At 48.5% G+C, this 22,855-nt stretch overlaps 1 protein-coding gene across 1 annotated transcript in view; it reads left to right on the forward strand.

The window, feature by feature from the left end:
- Window positions 1-9,866: 9,866 nt before the first annotated feature.
- The window catches only part of ALOX5 (arachidonate 5-lipoxygenase), a 49,755-nt gene continuing 36,766 nt past the window's right edge, over window positions 9,867-22,855 (forward strand). The window contains exons 1-3 of the mRNA XM_040242818.1: window positions 9,867-10,094; window positions 16,330-16,528; window positions 18,474-18,555. Coding sequence (XP_040098752.1) covers window positions 9,945-10,094; window positions 16,330-16,528; window positions 18,474-18,555 — 431 coding nt within the window. The 5' untranslated portion in view covers window positions 9,867-9,944. The remainder of the gene's footprint in view (window positions 10,095-16,329; window positions 16,529-18,473; window positions 18,556-22,855) is intronic.

Raw genomic sequence — 22,855 nt, forward strand, 5'->3', positions numbered from 1 at the left:
CAAGGGAACCATGCTTAAAGAATAAAGGAAAGTATGATGAAATGTCTTGTTAATTAGAGAATATCAATAAAAACACAGAAATTCTCAAGTTAAAAAGTACAACCAAAATTAAAATTCCACTACAAGGTGTCAATAGTAGACTCGAGCTCATAGGAGAAATAATCAAAGCACTTGAAGGCAGACCAACAGAGACTGCAAAGTCTGAAGAACAAAAGATGGAAAAAGAATAAAGAAAATGAACAGAACCTCTGAGTAATATCGTTGTTGTTTAGTCGCTAAGTAGTGTCTGACTCTTTTGTGATCCCATGGACTGTAACCCACCAGGCTCCACTGTCCATGAGATTTTCCAGGCAAGAAAACTGGAGTGGGTTCAGAGTAATATGGGAAACCATTAAACATACCTACATATACCAGTAAGAACATTCGAAGGAGAGGAGAAAGAGAAACGTACAGAAAAAACTATTCAAAAAAGCAATGGCTGAAGATCCCCCAATTTGATGAAAAATATTAATCTACACATCCAAGAAGCCTGGTGAAGTGTAAGAAGGGTAAACACGAAGAGATATACACTCAGATACCTTATGGTCAAAATGTTGAAAGGTAAAGAGAAAATGTTGAAAACAGCAAGAGAAAAGAACATGCCACATACGAGGAAACCTCAGTCAGGTTAACAACTAACTTCTCACTGGAAACAATAGAGGCCAGGAGGCAGTGAGATGGAAATTCAAAGTAATGGGGCGGCGGCGGTGGGGGGGGGACTGTCAATAAAGAATCTTACCTCCATTTAATATGGTATATGAAGTGCTAGCCAAAGTGATTAGGCAAAGAAAAGAAATAGAAGGCACCCAAATTTGAAAGGAAGAAATAAAATGATCTCTCACCACAGATGACATGATCTTAAATGTAGAAAACCCTGAAGATTCTACACCCCCCAAAAAATAAAACGTTAGAAAAAATAATTGAATTCAGCAAAGCTGTAGCACACAAAATCAGCACACAGGAGCTTCCAGTTCAAGACAGTGGAGTAAAAGGACACACACTCATCTCCTCCCGCAAGAGCACCAGAACTGCAACTAGCTGTTGGGCAGCCATTGACAGGAGGATGCTGGAGCCCACCAGAAAGAAGGCACCCCACGCTCAAAGGCAACGAGGAAGCCACAGGGGGCTAGTAGGATGGGCGCAATCGTGACAGAATCAAATCCCACACCCTCTGGGTGAGCAACCCACAGACTGGAGAACAATAATCCTAAAGAAATACTCACACTATTGTGAAGGTTCTGAAACCCACATCAGGCTTTCCGCCTGGGGATCCAGCAGAGGGACTGGGACTCCCCAGGGAATGGACTTGAGAGCCAGAAAGACTTGATTAGGCTTCCAGAGGACTGAGAGAAACAGAGACTCTGGTCCTGAAGGGCACAGAGAAAACTTTGCACACACCAAGACCAGAGGAGAGGAGCAGCGACCCCACAGGAGACCCAACGAAAACTCCCTGCCAGTGTTGGAGGCCTCCTCTGGAGGCGTGAGTGGACGAGGGCTCGCCCCACGAGTGGGGGCACTGGAAGGCCCCCCTTGGTGTAAACCCTCTTGGAGTTTTCCATTAAGCTTACCATAGAGCCCATAGACGCCAGGACTGGGTCACCTCAGGCCAAACAACTACAGGGAGGCAGTGCGATCCCTTCCGTCAGCGGATAACTGGATTAAAGCTCTACTGAGCAAGGCCCTGCCCACCAGGGCAAGACCCAGCTTTTCCCATCACCAGTCCATCCCATCAAGAAGTTTACTCAAGCCTCTTAGCCTCATCTGTCAGAGGGCAGACAGAAGAAGCAAGAAGAAGCACAGTCTCACAGCGGCTAAAACAAAAACTATTTTACAGAAAGTTAATCAGGATGCAAAAAGCAGAAAGTTATGTCCCAGAGAAAGGGACAAGATAAAACCCCAGAAAAACAGCTAAATGAAGTGAAGACAGGCAACCTTCTAGAAAAAAACCCTCAGAATAATGATAGTGAAGGCGATCCAGGATCTCGGGGAAAAGAATGGAGGTGAAGACTGAGGAGATGCAAGAGACGTTTACCAAAGGCCTAGCAGAGCTAAAGAACAAACAGAGATAAATAAAGCACTAGAAGGATCTGCAGCAGAGTAACTGAGGCAGAAGGACAGAAAAATGCCCTGGAGGACAGAGTGGTGGAAATCGCTGCCACGGAACACAAGATAGAGAAAATAAATAATGAAATGAAGACAGCCTAAGAGACCTCTGGGACAACATTAAACGCACCAACATTCGCATTATGGGGGCCCCAGACAGCAGAGAGAGAGAGAGGACCTGAGAAAATGTTTGAAGAGCTAATAGCTGAAGACTTCCTGAACATGGGACAGGAAATAGTCAAACAAGTCCAGGAAGCACGCAGAGTCCCAGGAAGGATAAACCCAATGAGCAACACGCTGAGAACATAGTAATCAAACTGACAGAAATTAAAGACAGATAAAATATTAAAAGCAACAAGGGAAAAAGGACAAATAGCATGCAAGGGAACTCCCATCAGGCTATCAGCTGATTTCTCAACAGAAAATCTATAAGCTAGAAGAAAATGGCATGATATATTTAAAGTAATGAAAAGGAACAGCCTACTACCAAGAATACTCCACCCAGCAAGACTCTCCTTCAGATTTGATGGAGAAATCAAGAGCTTTGCAGACAAAAGTTAAGAGAATTCAGCACCACCCAACCAGCTTTACAATAAATGCTAAAGGAACTCCTCTAGACAGAAAACACAAGAGAAGGAAAAGACTTACAGAAAATAAACCCCAAACAATTAGGAAAACAGTGACAGGATCATACATATCGATAATTAAACATAAATGGATTAAATGCACCAACCAAATGACATAGACTGACTGGGTGGATGAAAAAAAATACATGTATATACTTCCACTTACCACATCACTCTGCTTGACCGCCCCCCGACCCAAGTTGTATGCAATTATTCTAAATTGTTAATCATGTTCCCATTCAGTTCAGTTCAGTTCAGTCACTCAGTCGTGTCCAACTTTTTGCAACCCCATGAATCACAGCATGCCAAGCCTCCCTGTTCATCACCATCTCCTGGAGTTCACTCAGACTCACGTCCATCAAGTCAGTGATGCCATCCAGCCATCTCATCCTCTGTCGTCCCCTTCTCCTCCTGCTCCCAATCCCTCCCAGTATCAGAGTCTTTCCCAATGAGTCAGCTCTTCACATGAGGTAGCCAAAGAATTGGAGCTTCAGTTTCAGCATCAGTCCTTCCAAAGAACACCCAGGACTGATCTCCTTTAGAATGGACTGGTTGGATTTCCTTGCAGTCCAAGGGACTCTCAAGAATATTCTCCAACACCACAGTTAAAAGCATCAATTCTTTGGCGCTTGGCTTTCTTCACAGTCCAACTTTCACATCCATACATGACCACTGGAAAAGCCATAGCCTTGACTAGATGGACCTTTGTTGGCAAAGTAATGTCTCTGCTTTTGAATATGCTATCTAGGTTGGTCATAACTTTCTTTCCAAGGAGCAAGAGTCTTTTAATTTCATGGCTGCAGTCACCATCTGCAGTGATTTTGGAGCCCCCCAAAATAAAGTCTGACACTGTTTCCACTGTTTCCCCATCTATTTCCCATGAAGTGATGGGACCAGATGCCATGATCTTCGTTTTCTGAATGTTGAGCTTGAAGCCAACTTTTTCACTCTCCACTTTCACTTTCCTCAAGAGGCTTTTTAGTTCCTCTTCACTTTCTGCCATAAGGGTGGTGTCATCTGCATATCTGAGGTTATTGATATTTCTCCCGGCAATCTTGATTCCAGCTTGTGCTTCTTCCAGCCTAGCGTTTCTCGTGATGTACTCTGCATATAATATTACAAAGTTATAGTAATCAAAACAGTATGATACTGGCATAAAAACAGACACATAGATCAATGGAACAGAGTAGAGAGTTCAGAAATAGTGTGTGTGTATATATATCTGTATATACATGTCAACTAACCTATGGAAAGGGTAGAAAGGGCACACAGTGGAGAAGGAGCAGCCTCGTCATAAATGGTGTTGGGAAAACCGGATATCCACAAGCAACATGAAGTCAGAGTCTTATCTTACACTATATGCAAAGTCAACTCAAGATGGATGAAAGACTGAAATGTAAGATGGGAAGTTGCAAAACTGTAGAAGAAAACATGGGGGAGAGCGAAGGGGAAAATCGGTCTCGGCAATGCTTTCTGGATGTGACACCACACAGGACAACAGAAGTAAAAGTGGAGCAGGGCTCCGCCAGCCTGGGAAGCTTCTGCTCAGCAAGGGGAGCAGTTAGCCGAATGGCACGGCACCCACCACGGGGGAGAGGTGCTTGTGAACCATTTATCTGAAAAGAGGGGCTTCCCAGGTGGCTCGGCTGGTGAAGAATCTGCCCGCAGTGCAGAAGACCTGGGTTCAATCCCTGGGTTGGGAAGATTCCCCGGAGAAGGTAAAGGCAACCCACTCCAGTATTCTCACCTGGAGAATTCCATGGGCAGAGGAGCCTGTCGGGCTACAGTCCATCTGGTTAACCTGCAATCTATGCAAGGGACAAGGAACTCATACAACTCTGTAGAAAAACAAAACAAAATGTCCAGTTTAAGCATTGGGAACATGTGTACACCCGTGGCAGATTCATGTTGATGTATGGCAAAACCAATACAATATTGTAAAGTAAAGAATAATAATAATAAAATATGAAAAAAATAAAAATAAAAAAATAAAAGTAAATATAGGCAAAGGATCTGAAGATGCACAAAGATGAACAAATGGTCACCAGGTACCTGAAAAGATGCTCAGCATCACTTAGCAGAGAAATGCACATCAAAGCCACAATGAGATTCCACCTCACACTTGTTAGGATTATCAAAAAGATAAGAGAGAAGTGTTGGTCAGGATGTGGAGTAAAGGGGATCCTTGTACCTTGCTGGTGTGTAAATTGCTGTAGCAACTATGGAAACCAGTAGAGAGGCCCCTCAAAAAATTAAAAATAGATCATATGATCTAGCAATCCCGCTTCTGGGTATATATCCAAAGGAAGTGAAAGGATCTTGAAGAGATATCTGCACGTCAATGTTCACTGAAGCACTATTCACAATAGCAAGATACAGAAACAACCTACGTTTTGACAAATAAATGAATGACTAAAGAAAATGTGATATATACATAAATGTGTGTGTGTGTGTGTGTGTGTGTGTGTGTCACCCAATGGAATAGCGTTCAGCCATAAAAAAGGAAGTTCTGCCAGTTGTGACAACGTGGATGAACCCAGAGAAGATCATGCCGAGTAAAACAAACTAACCACAGAAAGCAAACCCTGGATGACTTCATTCTCTGTGGGATCTTAAAAAGCCAGAGAGTACAGCAGTAGTAACCCAGGGCAGTGGTAGGGAAAATCAGGAAAGGTTGGTCAAAGGGTAGAAACTTTCAGTTATAAGATGTAAAAGTTCTAGACATCTAACGCACAGCATGGTGACTATGGGTAATAATACTGCTTTGTATACTTGAAATGTGCTAACAGAGTAAATCTTAAGTGTTCTTGCCACACCAAAAAAAAAAAAAAAAAAGGTAACTAACGAAGTAGTGGATGTGTTTACCGGCTTGACTGGTAACCATGTCACAGTTTGCTTTTATTTTTTTGCAGAAATTTACAAGTTGATCCTATAATTTATATGAAACTGCAATGGACACAAAATGGGCACAACATTCTCGGAAAATAAAGAACAAGGGCAGATCTACACTTCTCCAGTTAAAACCTGAAGTTACAGTGATCAACACGGTGTGGCACTGACCGAAGACACCCATATCGGTCAATGGAATAAAACTGATCGTCTACAAATAAATCCTTACAGTCATGGTGAATTTGCTTTTCACAAAGATGCCAAGGCAACTCAGGGGAGAAAGAATCTTTTTTTCAACAATCCAGGACAGCTGTATAATCATATGCAAAAGAATGAATTCGGATCCCTATATTACACCATACATAAAAATGAGCAAAATGGACCATAGGTCTAAATGAAGACTCAGATGATAAAATTCTTGGAAGAAAACATAGGAGTAAATTTTTGTGACTTTAACATAGGCAACAGGCTCTTGGATATGGCACTAAAATCACAAGCAATGAAAGAAAATATATATAACTTGGGCTTACTTAAAATTAAAAACTTTAGTGCTCCAAATATAACCATTTAAAAAACTGAAAAGAAAGCAACAAAGTATCTATAAAAGAGTCAATAAGGGGCTTCTATCCACAATGTATGAACACACACAACTCAACAATGAAAAGGAAAACAAGCTAAACATTTTACTGAGTCAAAGATCTAGATATATATTTCTCAAAAGCATATATACTAGTGACCAATAGCATGAGATAATGTACTCATCAGCATTAGCAATCAGGGAAGTGCAAATCAAAACCACAACGAGATACCCCTTCACAAAGAATATAATGTGTTGATGAGGATATGGAGAGAACGGAAGTTTGTATGTTGCTGATGAAAACACAGAATGGTATAATCACTTTGGAAAACAATCGGGCATTTCCTCAAAATGATACACTCATCAAGTTATCTGGACCCTCTGGATCAAGGGGAATGATCCAGCAATTCTCCTCATAGTTATTTCCTGGAGAGAAATGAAAACATATGTATACACAAACATTTGAGTGTTCATATCACCATTATTTATAACAGCCCTAACTCAAATTTCCATCATCTGATGAACAGATAAACACAATGTGGTCTATCCATAAAATGGGATATTATTCAGCAACAAAAAGGATAAAGGACTGATACGATGCAACATGGATCAACCTGGAAAAAAATGATACTAAGTGAAAGAAGTCAGTCACAAAAGGTCATATATTGCATGATTCCACTCATATGAAATGTCCAGAACAGGCAAATCTATAAAGATAGAAAATAGATTTGTTTGCCCTGGAAAAAGGAGGAGAGAAGGAAATGGCAAGCCACTCCAGTATTCTTGTCTGGAGAATCCCATGGACAGGGGAGCCTGACAGGCTACAGCCCACTGGATCGCAAGAGTCGGACACGACTAAGCGACTAAACCACCAGCACCAATGGGAAGTGACTGCTAATGGAGTGATGAAAATATTCTGAAATTGACTGTGGTGAAAGTCTCAGAACTCTCGGAACATTACATTGCTAAACACCATTGAAGTGTGCTTTAAATGAGTGAAATGCATGGCATGCTAATTACCTCTCAATAAAGCTGTAAAGATAAAGAAGAAAGGAAGGAAGGGACAAAAGGAAAAAAGCAAACCACGATGGACTTCAAGGAAGGCAGCAGATGATTCCGCCTATGCTGCAGAGAATCCGGGGGTGGAGTGGGGGTGGGATGGGGGATGGGGTGAGGGATGGCAGTTAGACTGGAGATAAAGGTACTAGATAGAACGCAGTCACTGCAATCCACACGGAAGATGCTGAAAGACTGAGCCAGGCGGAGCACCAAGGACAAGATGGAGATAGTTTGGAAACTATCCCAAGATGGCACGGTTTCTGTTGAAACAGACATTTCATTTCATTTTCTGCGTGTGAGTAAAGGGCATGAGTGTAAATTAACTCAGTGCTTGGGGGAGTAGCTTAATAACATGTTACAAAGGTTTCAAAATGTTCGTACACTTTGGTCCCTATATTAAGAAAACCTTTTTTAATGTCTTAAGCACAAAATATGTACTACAGCATTATTTATGAAGGAAAGCAATCTAAATGCCCAATAATAATGGATTAATTAAGGGAATGATGGTATATCCATATAATTATAATTAAATATTACACAGTTGGCAAAATATTTAAGACATGACATTACATAACAAAATATCTTACAATAGTAAGGAGAATAGAAATATGACAGGAAATTACACATACATTGTGCTCTTAATGTAAAAATATATAATGCAATTAGTAAGTGTTTACTGACTGCTTTTTCTGCACATTGTTGAGTTTTATTTGTGTATCAAACTTCTATTTCCTACAAACATAGTTCATTACTTTCATCAGAAAACATATTGTATTTCCTTTTTCTAAAAAAATAATGGCCATTTTATTCTTAGATTTGAAGAACATTCCCATAGCCACCCTGCATATCTTCTCCAGAGATCCCTGGAGCACATGTTTCGGCTGGCACGGGCTGGGTCCCACTTTTGTGCTATCACCATCCACCCTATCTCAACTGTGGCCAGTCTTCCATGTCCTATGATTCGATTCCCAGAGAATCCGTCTGGTATTTGTCCTCTGATAAATAAAGCCAGTCCTACTGAATTCTGCCCTCATCCCACCTGTAGAGAACGGCAGGTGCTCACTCTCTCCCTCTGCCCAGCGTGGTGGTCCTACCAGGCAGAGGAGGAAGCAGAGCTTGCCACCAGGCAGTCTCAGCTCCCAGAAATGAGAAATCCACCTTTAGCCTGCCGCTGTGCCTGTCCCCAAAAGTGACTGTGTAAAACAGGCCACTTGAGGGACCCATCACCTCCGGTGGAGTGAATTTATTTTCAAATTTAGCTCAACTCATCACTGAATGCACACCACAGTCAGTTTTGCAGTTGGGTATGGGGGAGGCATAGGGGAACACAGAAGACTTCCGAGATCAGGACCCAGCAGTTAGAAAGCTGACCACTGTAGGAAGTTTCCCAGTAACACACAAAGCCTTTTACTACCATCCCCTCCGGGCCTCTGCCCATCATCAGTTACAAAAACGATTTAAAAATAATTAAAATAGATAAATGAATAAGTAAAACTCTGCCAGGCAGCGGGTTTTCCAAAACCAGCTCTAACTCCTGGAACACCCTTGCTGTGGAGGCCACATCATCTTCCCTAGACTTCCGGCCACTCTTCCACTCCCGAACCATCTCCTAACAAGTCCCATTGCACGCCCAGCCTCCCTGCCCCCGAGTTTCTGCCACCCTTCCGAGGACTAGCCCCCTCCATCCACCCTCCTAGGTGTCCGGATTCCGGTTTTCCTGTCCTGGCCTCCCTCCATCTCTGGCTGCCCTGCCTCCCACTACACAATGACCATCTCGAGGCCTGAGGGTGGCTGGCACCTGACTCCCCTCAGTGCCCACCTACACCGGGCCTATTGTGACATTCCGCCAAGGCTGTGGAGGAAGCCCATGCCCACGCCCATGCCCACGGAAGTCCCAAAGTGCCAACTGAGGTGTCACCCCTGAAAAGCTTTGCTGACGCCCCACATGGGCTCCTCTGCCCGCCCTAGACTCCCAGAGGACCCCTGCTCTCAACAGTCACAGAACTGCCCCAGTCGCGCGGCCCCCCACTCCCCCGGGGCCTCAGTGAGAGCAGGGGTCCCTGGAGCCCAGCCCTAATGCCTCACAGGAACTCGGGACTGAGGGAGGCCGAGGCAGGAGGGAAGGGCGAAGAGTGGAAACAATGACGGAGAAACTGAGTGAGTGAACGGAGGGACAAAGAGAGCGAGGAGGGGTGGCCGCTGAGGTGGCCCCAGTCTCCTGGCTGCTAAAACACACGCCAAGCCGAGGACAGGAGGTTCAGGAACGGGTGACGCTCACGGTGCCCTAGGTGAGTCCGGACGGGCCAGAGCTGCTGGGGGCGGGTCAGGGGGGGCGGGGATTGGCGGGCCCGGGGCGGGCTCAGAGCTGCTGGAGGGCGGGTCCGGGTCCGGGGGCGGGGTTGGGCGGGTCCGGGGCGGGGTCGGAGCTGCGGGAGGGCGGGTTCGGGGCGGGGCGGGGCGGGTTTGGGCGGGGTCAGAGCTGCTGGAGGTGGCCCCGGGGCGGGGCGGGGCGGGCCCGGGGCAGGGGCGGCGGGGACCCCGGGCGCTGGGAGTGAGGAAGCTGCGGCGCGCCGGCGGGAGAAGTGCTGAGGCGCGCCGAGGCTTCCCGTGCTGGCTGCGCCCGCGCCCCGCGGCCCCCGCTGCCCGTTGCCATGCCCTCCTACACCGTCACCGTGGCCACCGGCAGCCAGTGGTTCGCGGGCACCGACGACTACATCTACCTGAGCCTCGTGGGCTCCGCGGGCTGCAGCGAGAAGCACCTGCTGGACAAGCCCTTCTACAACGACTTCGAGCGCGGCGCGGTGAGGGCGCGCGGCCGGGAAGGGCTGGGGCTGCCGCGGGGCGGGGTGCGGGCGCGTCCGGGACCCGTCGGGGTGGCTGGGACCCAAGGTTGGGAGCGAGGGGCTCTAAGAGAATCCTTACCTGGGCAAGTGCTGTGACCATTACTTGCGCCCACTTCGTGGGACGCCATAGATGGCACCTCAGCAGTGGGGAGAATGAGGAGGGCTAGGGATCCAGAGACCTGAGTTCCACCAGGGCCAGATCGCTAGCTCGCTCCGCCCCCATCCCGGGCGTCAGTTTCCCTAAACGTGAAGTGCGAGTCTAGGAGTCCTGGCTTCGAGTTGGTCTAGGAGTCCCAGCCGGTGGCTCAGTGTGGCACTAGCTGATGTCTCCACACCGGGGCAGCTTACATTCCCAGAGGGATGCGGAGCGAAGGAACGAGAGACCGAGACCAGGAGAAGACTTCTGCAAACCTGGGCGTCTTCACTGGCTTCCAGTAGAGTGTACACGGGGGAACACTTACCCCCAGGCTGTGAGTGTTCAGAGGAGGAAAAGGGAGGAGGGCTTCCCCTTTCCCCACCTCACCAGAGGCCCTGGTGCCCTGGGAGTACAGGCAGCAAAGGGACCCTGCGCTGACTGCACCTCTAGTCTGCGGCGCCGCGCGCTGCAGTGGGGTTTCATTCAGAAGTGGATTCCCCGCGCTGATCTGGGAGGGCGTTCTAGCCTGCAGCGTCCTCTGTGAGCAGAGGTCCTCAGCAGGTGTTTGGTGCCCAGGCCACTGGGTTTGTGAAATGACCTTTACTTAGTGCTCATTAAATGCGGTGATAGTCCCAACACACTACAGACACCCGGAAAATATCTGTTCCCTTCTGCCACTCCCAGTGTCTGAAATGGACCATAAAGATTTAGATTTCATAAAGCTGTCTTTTTACCTCTTCATTATTTTGTCGAACCAAAAGGAATTACTCATAGTTGACTATTTTTGACAAATAAAACTGGCAATTTCATATGGTTCAACCAAACACTTCTTGGGTAATATTCATGAAGCATGGTTTAGGTCTGCAGAGCCTAAAGTCAGCAGGAATAGTCCTCTCCTTTTCCAGACTGGAAACTCAGAATGGGCTTGATTCCTACCCAGGAGCCTCAGAACCTCGCTCTATACGTCCAACTGACACTTAGCCAAGTTCAGTATACTTATGCGGCTAGAGAGTACCCTTCTGGAAGAGTTAGGCATTGAGTATACAAACTACCTCATGTTGTTTGGTTTCCCCAACCAGGCCTAGAGGATGGTGGTGCAGGAGGGCTAATGGGTCACCCATTTGCGGTGATGATGACCTCAGCTATTTCTGAAGCACCATCATTTCTTTCCATTATCTTGTGGATTCCACCAACAAGCGAGGATGACAGGGTGCAGACTGCTTGACCTTTCTAGTCTGTCTTCAGGGCATCCATTCTCCTTCATACACTACCCATCAGTGTGTTCGTGCTGTTCAGCGTGGGGCGCCTGGGTGTGCCTTCTCAGAGGGGAGATAAGGCTGTGACCGTAACACGGGGTTGGAAGAGAGAAGAAAGCATCCCTCTGTTCATTATTTCCCCACCCTGAGAATCCATTCAAATGACATTGTGATTAAACATCTCGGTGAGAGTCCCAGAAGCAAATTTCAGGAGAGGTTTGCATATCACATTCCCATTGGGGTGAGAGAGGCACTGCAGGGGACTTGCTGTCTCCAAAGGCTCTTTGAAAAAAAATCAGCTTTTGAGAAAGTTCCCGTTGATGCAAAGTTACTCCACACTGGGTCTTGCACAGCCCAGAGCTACTTCCTCATTCTCCAGCCAATGTCTCTTTAAGGGCAATCTGTCCCTTTGAGGTAAAGGTGAGGGAGAAATCTTAGAGGAAATAGTTGTGGAGAAGATAATGCTATCTCATTTAACCTGAAAAGCATTACAGTCATTATAGATAATGACAATAATGGTAACAACAATAAAGACTTTTTCCAGGCAACCAGTTCAGACATTTCCAGGTCATGTCAGGTCAACACCGCACTCCCCTCACTCAAAATTCAGTCCCTGTAATGAACAGGACTGCTTTTTTCCCCTGCAATAAATTCAGTCACAAATCACTCGTTATTCTCATCAGAGTTCTGCAGGGTGATTCAGGACTGGAGTGGGAATCAGAGTCCTTCACAGGTGAGATTCTCCTGTCAAGGCAAATTTAGCAAGTAGGTGTTTCTTTGACTCTGTCCATTTAAAGTAATTCAAGTCCAGGTGGGATGACTTTCACAGATCCGAAGACCTCTGGGAAATCTTGACCTGAGCCTTTTTCATTCCCTGGCAGCACTTTTAGGAAAGCAAAAGGCCATAGGTGCTGTTCAGTATATCTCCTTGAACGTATTCAGTAAGTGTAAACAAGTCTTACAGCTTTACTTCTTAAATATTTTTGGTGAATATTCTTACAGTATGTTCATAAAGAATATATTGTGGAATACTGCCTTCCCAGAAAGACCATATTACTGAAGAATAAGAGCTTCCCTGTTGGCTCAGACGGTAAAGAATCTGCCTGCAATTCAGGAGACTCGGGTTCAGTCCCCGGGGGAGAGGTGGGGGAGAGCCCCTGGAGAAGGAAATGGCAGCCCCTCCAGTGTTCTTGCCTGGGAAATCTGAAGAGAAAGTATTTCCCTCTGATCCTGTGCATCTCTCGCCCGCCCTCTCTGCGCCATCCATTCCCTGCGTCCTGCCTCTTCTCATCCTTCCTCTGCTCCGTCCTCCTCACAGTTCCCCAGTGCCCGGCATCTGTCGTCTTTTCTGCTTCAGCTTCTCCCTCCTGCTGTCTCCTAGATTCCCCCAGCTCCCCAATTCTGTGCTGCTTTAATCTCCCTAACCACTGCCCCTTCTCTTCCTCTCTGCCCTGGCCTCTCCCTTATCCACCCTCCCCCCCTCTCTTTCTCTGCTCCACAGCCCCCTCCTCTCCCTTCCCACCCCCCATCAGCCCCTCGTTAGCCCCTCCACATCAGGCAATCCAGGCTGGACCACATCATGACTTTCTGTCCTTGCTGTGGCAGGAATCTGGGGCAGAGACAAATGGAACCTTTCTTTAAATGCCGATATAAAGATCAAAACAAAAAGTGACCAACTAAACCTTTGCTGAAATATTCCAAAGCCTTAGAGCTGTGTGTCCAGTGTTGAGTTGAGAGCAACTGGATGAAATCTGCAAGCTGGCCCTTCTGAGAAAGGAGGCTAGTGAGTGTCAGGCTTCCCTGCCTCCATGTCTCTCTCCAGTGCCTGACTGCGGCACCCACCACTTCCGCCCCAGGAACTCCATGCACCAGACTCCCCCTCCCACGTGTGAATTCCTCACCTCCTTTCTCCACAGTCAGAGTGCCCTGCTCATTCCCCTTCTCCACTCAGCTCACCTCCAAAATCTTACCAAGTCCTAAGAGCTGCCTCAAATGCCATCTCGTAGGAAGCTCTTCCATGTCCTCCACCCCACTCCACATCACCTTCATACTCCATAGCGGGCTTGAACCCGGGCTCAAAGCCAGGTCACCTGGCTCCCAGACCAAGGCTTTTCCCACGATGCGATCATCGGGAGAAGTGAGAGGAACCCAGACTGGGCCATCACACAGGTATGGGCTCTAATCATGGGGCCACCAGTTACTTACTAGCATGGTAGCTGTCTGACCTCTCTGAGCCTCAGTTTCCAGCTGTAAAATGAGATAATCATCTGCTTGGCCACACACACGGTCTGTATTTACTGTGTGTCATGCCAACCACTGTTGGCACTGTGGACTGTGCGGAATGGACATGTGATTTAATGAGTCAAGGCAAATGAGTCAACAAACGTAGCATCCATCCAACACCCCGGCCCAGGGAGAGGAGGGAGGAAGGAATTTACACCTCCAGCTCTTTGCGCCCTCCTAAGACCTGACTTTCTGTTTGGTGCAAGGGACCCTGAGATCTCCCCGGAGGCCCCCTCTATCCTCTGTGACTCTCCAGCAGGAACTCCCTCAGAAACCAGTTTCCAGTCAGCAGACTTTGTCCCTAGACAGCCCGAGTGAGGGCTGAACTCCTCCGACCCTCATTCACCTCCTGAGGCACTGCTCCAAAGCCAGGGCCAGCCAGGGGCCAGCCAGGGGCCAGCCAGGCGCACAGGCCTGTCCTGCCCCCTCCCCGTCAGAGAGCATATCGAGTCCTGTAAGCCTGTCCACAGATTCCATGCCAGGTGAAGCTCCAGGGCCTTCCGCCAGGTAGCTGTAGGGGCCAGCGGGGCCAGGGGACCGGAAGGGCCCATTCTCCTGTGGCTGCGCATAGACAGGGTGACCCTGCTCTCCCTGCCCTCAAAGAAGCTGCTTCGTGCCTCCTTTATCAGTCACTGCCCACAGCTGGACGTCTGGCCCTCCCTCTGAGAGTCGCTCTGGAGAGGCTCCCGGGCTCCGTCCCACCTCCCTGAGAATGTCCACCTCAGGTGCTCATGACTCTTGCTACCTGTCAGTGGCTGCTCTCCCCCCCTGCACCTCAGCCTTCCTGCAGGGGCCCCCAGACACGGCAGCCCCCGCCCCGCCCCTGCGGAGCCGCAGGAAAGCCACTTCCCCGGCGCCAGCACCCGGGGCCCAGGCCCCGCCGCACTCCACACATCCACTTCCCTCTGCGGGGTCTGCGCTGCCAGCAGCAGGACGTCCGCAGGTCTCACTCGGCCTCAGCTGGGTTCTCAGTGAGAAACAGCCTCTGGCGAAAGAGGAGCCAGCCCATGTAGTGGGCCCCTGACAGGTGAGCCAGCTTCTCTGTTCTGCCGGATGCCCCACCCTCCAGGCAGAAGAACCCTCCCGTCCCACACTGTGTCTCGTGAGAGAGCAGGGAATCACAGACGAGTTCACAGAGAACGGTGACCCCCAGGCCGGTGGGGCCTTGGGCAGGGAGGGGGCTGTCTGTACTACAGATTGTTCATCCCTGGGGGGAAGGTGGCAGGCCCCAGGTTGGGAGAGGAGTCCCAGTGAGGGGCTGGATGAACAGAGGAGCTGGGAGGAGGGAGAGGAAAGGACCAGACCACAGGGACCTGGCAAGAGGCTTCCGCTTTCTGACCATAAGCATCTAGCATCCACAGCAGCAGACACGCAAAGAGCTCCCTGTGCTCGGAGCCAGAGGGTTTGCTGAAAATACCCAACTTCCCACTCTTCTTAAGAAGTCCTCCCAGGGGTGTCCTGGGGTTTGGAGGGCGAGCATGGAAGTGGGGATGCACAGGGTCTTGTGCCTGATGAACACCCATCCTCTCCACCTCTCTCACTATTGCACTGAGAACTCTTTAAGTTCAGAGATGGGTGAAATCGGGCTTAGAAAGTGTCTAAAATGGCATTGAGTCTGGGGCTTCCCGAACCTGCTGGTCTTCAGAACACCCGATGCAGTGTTTGAGCCCCAGCCTTCTCTCCCAGCTGCACATATGGAGAGGAGGGCCTCCAGTGGCAAGGCCGCCGTGCCAGCTCGTCTTCTGGGGTCAGGAGCCTGGCAGCAGCCCGGGGTGCAGTGCTGCACGTGGCCTGGGACAGCAAGGCCAGCCTCCGCCCACCACTACGCCTCCGACGTAGTGGGAACCACTGATCTGATTTTCTTGGCATCACTGTGGCTCAGGGAGCTGCAGAGGCCCGGGACGACTTGAATCTGTGTGGCTGCACTCTCATCCGAGCCTCCTCATTCTCACCCAGTTATCTGCCCCACTGATAATGAGAGACATATGGGAAGGCTTGGACTGGAAGTCCAACTCTGCCGGTTAGTAGTGGAAGTGGGACTGAGTCTCACTGTCTGCAACTGAGACACAGGTCATAACCTTCCCTCCTCCCAAAGTGCCTGTGGAATCGATAGCAGCATCAGTGAGCGCTTTGCCAGTTGCCCCTGTGTGCGAGGACCAGTTTGCCTCATCCAACCCTATGCGGTAGCAGGGCCAGCAGCCTGCTGCACTTGTGAGTGGGGTCAGCTGCAGAGGCCCTCACTGAGCCTGGCCTGGAGGAGGGCACTCCTGCCTGGAGCCTCCACCTCCCCCATCCCGGGCCTTGTGAAGACAGCAGGTCTCCCTCCAAGCAGCGCTGTCGCTTACTCACTTCCATCTCCTGAGGGCAGAGTTGGGGGACTTGTCCATCTCTGTCACCCAGGGCACAGCACAGAGCCATGCCAAGGGCAGACTTCAGCAGACATCTCTGCTAAATGCACTGAGGATGATACAAAGGCTCAGGGGCTCCCAGACTCTGATTTGCCTTTTCTCCTTCTCAGGTCGACTCTTACGATGTAACAGTGGATGAAGAACTGGGCGACATCCAACTGCTCAAAATCGAGAAGCGCAAGTACTGGTTCCACGACGACTGGTACCTGAAGTACATCACAGTGAAGACGCCCTGTGGGGATTACATCGAGTTCCCCTGCTACCGCTGGATATCGGGCGAGGGCGAGATTGTCCTGAGAGACGGACAAGGTGAGCGGCTCAGGCCCCGTCCACCTCCTGCGCTTCCAGGAAGTGAGAGGGCTTGTAGGCCCTCCATCCCCGAAGAACTGTATCCATGGGAATGATGACAGTGCCTCCTGTGGCTGAGTACCTGCTCTGTGCCCTGATGCACCTGCGGGAAATGAGACCTCCTCTGGGTGCTGATGAGTCCCGGGCTCAGAGGGTGGAGTGACAGGCTCCAAGCTCCATGCAGCCACGCCCCCTCTCTGCCATACCGTCCGCCAGGGGAAGGTTATGAGCCCCCCACTTTTGTCAGAGGGTAACCAGGGGCTCTAGTAGCACATTACCCTAGGCCGTGTCCCTGGATGAACGGTTCTCCAGTTTAGTTCTTGGCTCTCCTCTCTAGGAGGTCACAGTGGGGCTTGGGCTCCTAGGGATCCCACTCGGGCCAGGGAAAGGAAGAGGGTGACCAGGAGCGCCTGTGCACCAGCTCGGAGGAATCACGGGCAGGACCCCTGCTCAGTGTTCACCAGTCATTAAACCTGAAGTCTCACTTTTTCGTTGAAAGAGAGAAGAACCTAAAATGTGCCCTCTTAAGCAAGACCCTCAAATATGCAGACCCCAATCTGACACTTCCTCACGAGGCCATTCTTGGTAAGAGACACGCAGCTGGCTTGGCTGGAGGTGGAGGAGAGAGAAGCAGATGATGCGGTCAGCCCAGGCCTCTTCCCCTCTGAACAGTGCGCCTCCCACGCCCTCACCAGCCTCCTGGCATGATTCAAATCCGTGCCTGGTGCTCTTAAACTCTCAGACCACATCGTGTTGTTTCTGACCTGGAATTTAACTTAAGAAAGAAAATTTCAGGAGCATTTCTGAACTACATGATTGGGGCAAGAAGGATTTTTACCCTCTGTCCTCATGGCAGGGAAAAGATCACAAAAGTCATTCTGTCTTTTGGTGGCCGCCATGGAAAAGGCTGCAGACAGGGCACTTCTCTTCTACCAAGATGTTTAAATCGCGAGCTCCGCTTCCTCCTGCCCCCCTGCCACCCAAGCTCTCAGCTGTGTAGTCCAGTCCTTCTTCCCACAGACCCCAAATCTCTTTCCAGCAAAAGAAAAATACGGCACGTTCAAACTGGGCTATTTAGAAGGCATAGGCCAGTGTGGAAGGCCATTAGCTGCTAGCCCTAGTGGGGTGGGGGTGGGGGGGAATGCCAGAGCAATTCAGGAGAGAGTCCTGCAGCCAGAGCTGCCTTGGGAGGAGCTATAGCCCTCAGCAGAAGTGCAGACAGTCTGGGGAGACGCTGAAGAGAGGCGCGGGAGGACGTGTCTTCTCCTCACTGCCCCACGCCCTCCACTCTCTAGCCAGGCTTCCCAGTGGCTTGACCCAGGGTGAAGCCCACTGATGCCCTGATCAGGGACCCTCAGGGATAGGACAAGATGAAGGGTGGGTCTGGAGGGGCACCTGGCAACCACCCAGCATATCTCACCGACCTCTCTATAGCCATCTTAGTGGCTTTAAGTAGCCTTTTTATCTTGCTCATGATCTTAGGGGTCAGGAAGTTGGGAAAGGCTTAGCTGGGTGGTTCCTCCGTGAGCCGTGGGCAGCCACTGAGGGGGAGGGCTAGAGAATCCACTTCCAAGATGGTTCTCTCACGTGGACGTGGCTAGAGCTCCAGGGCTCCGTGGTCCTTGCTCTGCACATAGCAGCTCATTTTTAGGCTTCCCCATAGAGCTTAGACTTCTCACAGTGTGGTGGTCTCAGGGGACTCATGCTTCTTAAGTGGTGGCGGACTTCCAAGAGCAAGGATTCCGAGAGTCAGAAAGTGCATGCGGCCAGTTTCTTCACACCTGACTCTGGAAACCGGCCCAGTGAAACGTCCACCGTATCCTATTGGCACAGCAGGTTTCTGGGGAAACTGAATGTTATTTCTGTCCTTCTCTGGGCTCATTTCACACATGCGCTTTCTTCACAGCGAAGTTGGCCTGTGATGACCAAATTCACGTTCTCAAGCAGCACAGACGCAAAGAACTGGAAACACGGCAAAAGCAGTACCGGTGAGTTGTGACGTCGGACCGAGCGGCCGTGGAGCCGTGGTTTCTCCTGTCTCAGAGGCGTGACTCTGCCCACAGCTTACGGCCCATCAGTGTTGGCACGTGGTGACCAATGCACCAGATCCCTTCGATTCTCCTCAATCCCCAAGCTCCACCTTACCACCACTACAAGCAGAGATGGTGAAAGAGTTATGAAAGGTGTGGAGTCAACCGTATTGACATTTAGGAGGAGTGGGACAGCGTTCTCTCACTTCCCATTTAGGGATCACCCCTCACTTTTTCTGTCTTCCCATCCTACTTAAGTTATAAACGTGATACATGATCCATTGGAAAATTGACAGAGCTTTAGCAAACAGACCAAGAAAAAAGAGAGGACTCAAATCATTAAAACTGGAAAGAAGAGGGAACATCAGTGCCAACCTCACAGAAATTAAAATGAATGAAAGGGAATAGCATGAACAGCTGTATACCAACCTGTGAGGTGACTCAGATGAGGCACGTCCCCGGTGGCCCAGTGGTTAAGACCCTGCATTTCCAATGCAGTGGGCACTGGAACATCCATTCAAGGGCACTGAATTATGAAGACATGCTAAACTATAGACGAATCTCAAAAACATTATGCCAAATGTTATTTACAAAAGGCTCTATGTGATGTGAATCTATTTTTGTGAAATGTCCGGAATAGGCAGGTCCATGGACAAACACCAGTAGATTAGTCGTCAGCTAGGGCTGAAAGTTGGGAATGGCCCATGGGTCATGGGAATGGGTCTATCTATCAGTTGGATACAAAGTTTCTTTTGGGGGGTGAAAATACTCCAAAATTAGATTATGGTGATGGTTGCACAACTCTGAAAATATAAAAACCTTATAATTGGATATTTTTAAGGGTTGAACTTTACTGTATGTAAATTGTATCTCAGTATAGCTGTTTTTCATGTTTATTTTTATTTATTTATTTGGCTGTGCCAGGCCTTTGTACTGGCGCACAGGATCTTTAGTTGCGGCATGCGAGCTCTTAGTTGCAGCCTGTGATATCTAGTTCCCCGACCAGGGATTGAACCCAGGCCCTCTGTATTGGGAGTGGGGGCTCTTACCCATTGGACCACCTGGGAAGCCCCTTACAAGTGTTTCAAAAAATGATACACTTGAGCAAGGGTTCACATCTGGAAAGTGACGCTCAGTGGGCTGTATGCAGCCTGTAATTTAATGGGTCGTTGTGGAATTCTGAGTAAATGGAGCTTTTATTATCTTTCCATTTTTGTGTGCATTTTTAAGTATTTCCTCAGGATAGATGCCCAGGAGTGAAATTAGTAAATCAAATAGTAGAAATTATTAGTATATTTTGACAAATTTCAAAACTCTTTCAGCTAGTTTTCAGGATCAGTGTGTGGGCACCCATTTCACTTCAGACTTGCCAAAGCTGAATAGTATCTTCTTTTATTTTGTAACTTTCCTAATTTGTGAAAGCATCTCTTAGCTCCTTATTCTTCTCCCGCTTCTCAGAGACCCACTCCTGCCCAGTGGTTGAGAAATCCCCATTGAAACCACTGATTCCCGCAGTCTCAAAATTATGTTTAGCTCCCCCTTTCCTTCAAAAATTTACATTTCCATGAAACAGAAGGGGAAATGAAAGACTCACAGACATGTGGATATATTTGATATATTATAAAATCATTTTGAATATAAATATAATACAAATAGATATATTACAGAGGCACTGATGATAAGTAGTGTGGGGCTATTAAGCATCATACAGAATGGAAAGAAAAAGGCAGAGAAAGAGGAAAAGGAGACTATATTGAACTCTACATCATGTTGTTCAGAAAACTTATTTTTGGATTGAGTAGGCTTAAATATTAAAGGCAAAACTGTTAACACTTTTAAACCATAAAAGATTTTTCTTCATGACCTCAGGAAAAAAAAGATTTTTCAAATAAGACTCAAAATGCCCTAACCATAAAGGAAAGACTAACCTCACCTATTTCACAGTGAGGAAGTCCTGTTCCCTATAAAACGGCACAAAGAGAGTGAGAAAGCAGTTCACAGAATGATGAACAAGAATGATTACTCGGTGTGCGCCAAGGATCTCTACAAATCTGCAAGAAGAGGGTTGCCAGTTCAGTAAAAAAAAAAAAAAAAAGGCACTTGCCATCATGGTGCAAAATGTGAACAGCGAGTATACAAAAAGGTGCTTAGCCTCATTTGTAATCGGGGAAATCAAAAGATCACAATGAACTATTGCTACTACTACACACACACATAGGCAGAGCTGAAACAGCCTGACAAGGCCCATGTGTCAAAGAAGGCCTGACGGGGTGGGAAGGCTCAGGCAGTGCTAACAGGGCCAAAAACTGAACAGCCTCGCACAACACCGTTTTGTAACATCTGACAGAAGCCAGGCTACATCATGATCTGTGGCTCAGAAGTTCTACTCCTGGATCCAAATCCAGGGGCGCAGCTGCCCCTGGATACACGTGCAGAGATGGCCACAGCAGTGTTATTTATGAGAGCAAAACAATAGAAACCACCCAGTGTCCATCAACAGTAGAAGAGACGGATAAATTGTGATAACTCCACGCTGCAAGGGAGAGCAACGAACTGCTGGTACTCAGAGCAACAGGAACAAACCTCACAAACAGTGCTGAAGCACAGAAGCCAGCCACGCGTCTGGTCGATTCATGAGGTCTGAAATTATATTGTTTAGGGAAACTTGTATAGCAGTAAAACAGTAAATAGTAGCAGGAAGTGACTGTAACAAAGTTGAGGTGATTGGGGAGGTTGAGTGGGCATGTGGGGGGCTGAGGCTACTGGCAGTGTTCTGACTCTTGGTCTGGATGTTGCTTGTGCAGACATTCTGTGCGTTTTTCAGATGTGAGTACGTGTGTGCATATATATGTATACACACACATATGTTTATATATCCTTTTTCATAGTAAAAATTTTAATGGAACTCTTATGATTTTAGTACCACATATGGGAGGATAAAGGGCTTCCCAGGTAGCACAGTGGTAAAGAATACGCCTGCCAAGGCAGGAGACAGAGGAGATGTGGGTTCGATCCCTGGTTCAGGAAGATGTCCAAAACGGCAACCCACTCCAGTGTTCCTGCCTGGAAAGTACCATGAACAGAGGAGTCTGGTGGGCTACAGTCCACGGGGTCACAAAGAGTTGGACACAGCAAGTTGCACACGCACACACGCACACACACTCGGGAGAATAATCTCATAATGCACGTGTAATGTTAAGGATCTATGAATTTGCGACTTGCTGTAGAGTGTTGTGAGTAAGCCTCTCAGCTCAGGCACCATATGAGCTTTGAGACTTCTGTGCTTCATGCAGCGCACAGGGCGTTGTCCAAGAGCGCTGCGCCGCCCGTTCCCATCCTGAGAGGTTGGTGTTCTCATACCCCTTCCCTTCCCATTTCAACCACAGTGGAAAGCCCCTACAGCAAGTACTCCACATGCTTATAGAAGGAAGGAGTCCTGTGCTATGGTGAGTTAGGCAGCTTCCAGAGAATCTGCTAGTTATGTCCAATTAAGAGAGTGGACAGAAGATTTTATCAGTTCCACACTAATTCAGACTAAGATGTTAATTCTTATAACATTTTGTCTTAACCCGATATTTTCCAAAATGCACCCTGGAGCATTGGTTCCCAAAGTTTCTCTCCAGAAAAGGGTTCCATGGTAAAACAAGTTTGGGAAACTGTTTAACACATTCTCCTCCTGGAGGTTCACAGTGCGCATAAGCACTGAGAATTCTGAGATGTTTGGGGGTAATGATCCCTGGTTGATCTTTTTTAACCCAAGATTTCCCAAGAGAATTTGATGTAGGTCTCAATGTCCTGAAGAAGGAGTGCTCTGTGAAGCTCCTTTGGGCAACACCCCTTCCCCAGGGAGAGGTGGATTCAGTGGTGTGTTGGTCTGATAGGGATGGGGCTTTGGCAGGGTCTAGAGAAGCCTGGTGGAGAAAGCAATGGCACCGCACTCCAGTACTCTTGCCTAGAGAATCCCGGGGACGGGGGAGCCTGGTGGGCTGCCATCTATGGGGTCACACAGGGTCAGACACGACCGAAGCAACTTAGCAGCAGCGGTAGCAGCAGAGAAGCCTGGCGGGCTACAGTCCGTAGGGTCGCGAAGAGTCGGCCATGGCTGAGCACACACGCACGAACGCACAGGGACACAGGCAGAGGGTATCCTGATGAGATCGTCTGCTTCTTCCGTAGACCTAATCATTATTTTTCTTCTTCTTTCTGCTCATCTGTTCTTTTCAGACCTCCTCCTCTGTTTCCGTTTAGGAAACACTGA

This window comes from Oryx dammah, unplaced genomic scaffold (genome assembly GCF_014754425.2).
Source record: "Oryx dammah isolate SB20612 unplaced genomic scaffold, SCBI_Odam_1.1 HiC_scaffold_6, whole genome shotgun sequence".
NCBI classification, from domain to species: Eukaryota; Metazoa; Chordata; class Mammalia; order Artiodactyla; family Bovidae; genus Oryx; species Oryx dammah.